Source organism: Capricornis sumatraensis, chromosome 3 (assembly GCF_032405125.1).
Source record: "Capricornis sumatraensis isolate serow.1 chromosome 3, serow.2, whole genome shotgun sequence".
In the NCBI taxonomy this organism is placed as follows: Eukaryota; Metazoa; Chordata; class Mammalia; order Artiodactyla; family Bovidae; genus Capricornis; species Capricornis sumatraensis.
In genome coordinates, this window is record NC_091071.1 from 175133720 (window position 1) to 175139758 (window position 6039).

The 6039-nt window shown below is 48.7% G+C and overlaps 1 protein-coding gene across 1 annotated transcript; it reads right to left on the reverse strand.

Annotated features, from left to right (window-relative positions):
- Nucleotides 1–1086: 1086 nt before the first annotated feature.
- LOC138075558 (SCAN domain-containing protein 1-like) lies at nt 1087–5437 on the reverse strand. The gene is made up of 2 exons (XM_068967390.1): nt 5292–5437; nt 1087–1966 (listed from the first exon to the last, which is right to left on the reverse strand). Exon 2 carries the CDS (start codon nt 1932–1934, stop codon nt 1503–1505), a length of 432 nt encoding a protein of 143 aa, XP_068823491.1. The 5' UTR covers nt 1935–1966; nt 5292–5437; the 3' UTR covers nt 1087–1502.
- Nucleotides 5438–6039: the final 602 nt, after the last annotated feature.

Sequence of the window (6039 nt, forward strand, 5' to 3'; positions counted from 1 at the left end):
GGCTTTATATTATATATTTGAATTTTTTATTTATGGCTGCACTGGGTGTACACTGCTTTGTGAGGGCCTTCTCTAACTGTGGCAAGCGAGGGCTGCTCTTCGTTGCTGTGCAGATTTCTTTGCAGTGGCCTCTCGTGTTGCAGAGCACAGGCTCTAGAGCACAAAGGTTTCAGCAGTTGCAGCACATGGGCTCAGCAGTTATGGCACAGGGTCTTAGTTGCTCTCAGGTATGTGGGATCTTCCCCGATCAGGGATTGAACTCGCGTCTCCTGCACTGGCAGGCAGATTCCTAGTCACTGTGCCACCAGGCAATTCCCTGAAATTGGGTTTTATATTTGTGTGTGCTCAGTCATTTCTGACTCTTTGCAACCCTGTGGGCTGTAGCCTGCCAGGCTCCTCGGTCCATGGGATTCTCCAGGGTACCTTCCCCACCCAAGGACTGAACCCGTGTCTCCAGCACTGGCAGGCAGATTCTTTACTGCTGCACCACCTGGGATTCTAGCATCAAGAGTCCCAAAGGCACAGAAGTACTCAACAAACATCAGCAGAATCGAATTCAAGCTCCACAGTGGAGCTAACCACCCCTATCCCAAAAGCCAGGCTGCAGAGGCAGAAAGGTTCCTCAAGACTGGGTCATGCTGGGGAAGGAGCTGCTGTTTCCTCTCTACCTGTCACAACCACAGCTACTGCTGTTTCAGCTGCAAACCAAAGTACAGGACTCGACACACAAAAAGCCAGGATGACCTCTGTTCCAGAAAGAACAGAACCTCAGATGGTTTGGTCCTCTAGCAGGAAGATGAGCTGAGAAGATAAGGAAATGGACACAGAGCAAATCAAACAGCCCCACCTGAGTTACTTACCTCCTCTGACCTCTTTCCCCCTTCAGTTTTGCCGAATTTAGACGCTGACTCTGAAAACAAAAGCCAGGCCTGTTCCTATTCGCCAGCTCAGCAAACGCCACATAGTTCTTATCTGCAGCTCACATCTACTCCCGATAATTATCCCATCTTTCTCAAATGCTGACAACTAAGAGCCAGACTGGCAAATCACCACAGGACATTTTTATTAAGAATCAAACTTTAATATTTCAAGGACACCCCAAATGAGTTACTGGTGGGGTTACAGAAGCTTCCATTCAAGCCACCACAGCGAGAATCAAGAATATTAAAGTTGAAGCAATCATCTCTTTGGATACATAAAAACTATATATTAAAGCATGTCACAAAGTGCAAAAAGGGATGCATTCAGCAGAGCAAAAACAAGCAGCAGACTGATTGTCCTTACAAGAGGGCAGGGAAACTCATTTTGGAGTTCGCAGTGCCAGGAAATAGAGCTGCTTCAGGCAAAAAAAAAAAAAAAGGTTTTCATTGATTCTTATTACAGCTAGCAAAGGCAAGCTCAAAGAAAATTAAGGTTCAGATTTCTCATGACTGTAGTTGGATTTGCAACAGAGAGCCTTTGGTCACTTCTCCTATGTAGGCTGAAAAAGAAGCAGTGAGATTTTAGCCAGTGATTCTGACCCCAGGCTGACACCTCAGTGCCCAAGCTCTGAGCTCCTCAGGGAGGACGGCCTGGAATTGCTCCTGCACCAGCATTTCCACAATCTGCTCCTTCGTGTGAATATCAGGTCGCAGCCACTGTCCAGCAAGCTCTTGGAGATGTCTCAGGACATCCCTGGGCCCAGCTGCATCTTCATAGCGGAACTCCCGGAACCTCTGCCTGGAGGCTGCAGGGTTGAGAGGACTCCTTCGGGGCACGGTCTCCAGGTCATCTTCAGAGTCTTCATCCAGGCTCTCTGGTGGAACCTGGACCTGGGGCGGCGCTATCAGGATGCCTTCTGGCTCCTCAGCCATCCTCTCATTTGATGGTGACCTTATTTCATCATTCTGGACTTCTCCATCTCTTTGCATCTCTGGATACCCTTCAGTCTCCATCCTAAAACTCTGCAAAAGGATTTTTCAGACTCCTAGGCACAAAGAGAAAAGTCAGGCTCAACAAAAAAAAATCTTAAAGGATGTTAAAACCTCCCTGATCTCAAGGATCTGGTCCACCAACTAGGAGAGACCTAGGTTCCAGCAACTTTTCAATCTTAATAAAGTTATGAGAAATTCCGCTTTTGTTTCCTCTTGCTGGATCAATGGACACAGTTGAGAAAGTTTGTCTACAGTTTACCAAAATGTAAGATGTAGTAGATTCTCAAGGCAGAGAGAGTCAAGAATGCTGGCCTTGCTGGCTGGAAAAATCTTTCATCCAGTCCCCCCCCTGCCCCCCACCAATACAAACATATGCACGTGACTTATAGGGGGGAAGTCTTTAAAATCATGGTTTGCTTCCTCCAACCACTTTTATGGAGTATTTGCTATGCTTAAAAGCAAATTATGAAGAAACGCTAAAATAGAGGGAAAAAAATGTCTGTTCATTTTCATATACTCTGTCGTCTTTTCTATCTCCTCCTGTCTTTTATGATGATGAAAGAATAGCAAGTGTTAAAAAAATACTTTAGGAGCTACCATCAGGGCGGAGTCTATGACAATTAAAAAAAAGGGGAAAAGCTTTTATATTAAGATCAAGATCCTAAGCTCCCTCAAAGTATGAGGAATTGAACGCGTAAGAATCCTTAGAGCATGGATTTCTGGCTCGTTAGATGTCTGAGAGCTCCAGGATTAGCAAACCAGAGGTGGTGGGACGAAGGGAGGTGGAGGGGGTCTGACAGGTGAATCAAACACCTGTGAAAAGCTGGGGGAAAAAGGGTTCTGCTTCACTTAGGCTAGGGCCCAGTCCAAAGAGGGATTCTTTACAGGAAAACCACATTCTAGGTTAATTTAAAACAAAAAAAGAGACTTAAAAAGAGACCATGAAAGGGAAGGCGCTCAGTCGTGTCCCACTCTTTGTGACCCCACGGACTGTAGCCTACCAGGCTCCTCCCTCCATGGGATTCTCCTGGCAAGAGTACTCGAGTGGGTTGCCATTTCCTTCTCCAGGGGATCTTTCCAACCCAGGGATCGAACCAAGGTTTCCCACATTCCAGGCAGACACTTTAACCTCTGAGTCACCAGGGAAGCCAGGTAACAGTATAGAAATGACTATACTGTCACAGCAGGGATGTCCAATCAAAGATTATAATCCCTATGAAGTCACTCTACACAGATCACCTTTTTTTCATTATTACCACCTCCCCCAAGGATCAGTTCTTTCTTATTGTATTAACACTGCATAAGTGTTGAGATTTAAAATCCTTCCTACATCAAAGAGTCTCAAATCTGTCCTCTAGGTAACAATTTATAGAAGCCAACTATCGTTAACACTGACCAGCTGCCTTGAGTTAAATGGTTCTTGGCTCCTAACACCTCGTCTCTAAGCGTTCACTGATTCATTTTCTAGAACTTTTTCAAAAAATATTTATTTATTTGGCTGCACCAGGTCTTACTTGAGGCATGTAGGATCTTTAGTTGCAGCATGGGAACTCTTAATTATGGCAAGTAGAACCCAGTTCCTTGACCAGGGATTGAACCCAGGCCTCCTACACTGGGAGTACAGTCTTAGCCACAGGACCACCAGGAAAGTCCCTCTAGGAGCTCTGAATTGATTCTAAACTGGGTAGCAGTATTTTTGGAATATATCACTTCCCTTATTATCTGGGTTTCTGTTCAATCAACAGGGTGTTTCTCATGCCTCAAAATAAGTTAACTATCCCAGGGTGATGAGAAGGACAAAAGCAGAATACACCCCAAACTCAGGGGTGCCTTGAATAAAAGGGAAATAGTCAAGGAAAGGTTGGATGAAACACTGTATGAAACCAAAATCTTGGGAACAGCTTAAGCCATCAACAGGAATGTGGTTAAGATGTTGTATAGTCGCTAAGTTGTGTCCACCTCTTTCAAGACCCCATGGACTGTAGCCCACCAGGCTACTCTGTCCAAGCGATTTCCCAGGCAAGATACTGGAGTCGGTTGCCATTTCCTTCTCCATGGGATTTTCCCCACCCAGAGACTGAACTTGTGTCTCTTGTGTCCCTTGCACTGCAGGCAGATTCTTTTACCACTGAGCCACAGGGAAGCCCTTATCAACAGGGAAATGATTAAAGTACTGTCAGCCACTCAGCAGAATACTATGCAGCCTTGGAAGAAATGAAAGAGGCCTATGAGAGCTGATATGTAAAGTTCTCCGTAATATAGCACCCCTCCGCCAGGTGCAGATCAGTATGTATAGTGTAATCTCATCTGGGGAAATTAGCAGCACATACACGTAAGCATATACGACCCGATCTATCTATAAACAGTACCGGGAAGGTTATCAAAGAAGTTCTTTTACCACTGAGGAGCAGAACAGTGAGAGCGGGAAACATTTTTCTTATACCTTTCTGTACTGTCTTCTTTTTTACTACATCTATGCTACTTTCATGACAACTCAAGAGGGAGAAAACACTTCAGGGTTTCCCCTCCAGCTCAAAACTGTTCTGAGAGAAAACCCCTAATCCACTTAGGAAAACACCCTTTTACTACTTCTCATTCCCAAACCCGACTTCTAGGAACAGTCTCAACTGTCAACAGGCCAGTTTTCAAAGCTGGCTTTGGAAGATGATGATCAGCTCCATGATTTACCCAGCTTCCAAACCCAATGAGTTTGAGAAGGCCACCTGCCATACAGAATGCTTATCCTCACCAGTCAGTAACTCCAGCTTAGGTAACCCTTATCTCCTATCTGATACTGTGCGTTTCACATTCTCTACGTGATTCTCTTAGCGACTCAGGTTAAACTCTCGATAAGACTCTCTACCGCCCCAGTTGTCTCCATTTTAACAAGCAGCTTCCACCTCTCCATTTGTTGAATTTTACAGGCCACACGGTCCTCAGTAGCTTTCCGTCATCGAGTCCTGCCCGACAACCCAGTAGGGCCGTTACTGTCATTTCCACTTCACAGATAAACAAACTGAGGCTCGGAGAAAGGGGACTTGCCCAAAGTCACAAGGCTAGGAAGTGGCGGGACCACCCAGCCCAGAAGAAAAATCCCCGGCGTCTCTGCAGGGGCCTGGGTCCGACTCCTCCCACCACCTGGGCGCGGTTCAGACGGCCGAGATCCGACCGGAAAAGGCCCATCTGGGGAATCCAGAACTGGACGCCCTCCTCTCTGGGACATTTAGCGGGGCCCCAAGGCCACGTCAGGCCGACCAGCCGGCACACCCCACAGACGAGGGCCTCCCCACTCCCACGGCCGCAGCCCCGGCCGCCCGCTCCCACCCGGCAGTGCGCGGCGGAGGAGGGAGGTTGCAGGGGGCGGGGAGGGGCGTTCACCTGCGCAGGTGCCCCTCGGAAGGCCGGGTGAACGGGGGAAGGAGAGGAGCGAAACGCCAAGCCCCGCCACCGGCTCCGGGAAAGGGAAATCAGCTGCTCGGCGCCGAGCTTTGTAGCCCACCGCCGGAACCGGAAGTCGCGCCCCGCCCGGAAGCTGGAAACGGAAGGGGAAACCGGGTTCCAAGGTTGGGGGGGGGGGCGTGGGGAGGCGGGGTCTCTCTAGGCCTTGGCGGTGCCCTGTAGCTCCATGGTCTTAACCCCTGCTGGTCTCTTGGCCTCCCTCGGTCCCCAGTCCTCCCGACTGAGCGAAGAGGTGCGTCCGGCCTAGGAGCTCTTCCAGTGCAGGGGAGGCCTTTGCCTTTCTGACCAGCAGTTTTTTGCCCAACAGAATGGAAAGAGGATGCAGCAGGAATTGAGACACTCCTCGAGCCTGCCCGCAGCTGAGTCAGCGCCCCACCCTGAGGTTACAGCCTTGATCCTTTGCACCACCCAGAGCAAAGAAACCAAATTGGAGGGCTGGCTGGCTGCTGCTGGGAGACAGTGGTCGGTGTGGCTTCCCGTAGAGCCACTCCAGATGGACAGAGGGCGCAGCCTATTAGGTGTCTCCATGTACCCACTTAGGCCCACCCAGAGAGTGGGGCATTTTCCCGTGGGACCTTGGCAGTCCCTCTTGGGGGAGACCCTTTGTGCGTAGGAGGCTAAATCTTAATCCTGTGTGTCTCTTCCTCAAGACCTTCCCAATTGCAGT

Coding starts and splice junctions, on each gene's coding strand:
- LOC138075558 (XM_068967390.1), bottom strand. CDS start 1,934: ATGGAGACTGAAGGGTATCCAGAGATGCAAAGAGATGGAGAAGTCCAG.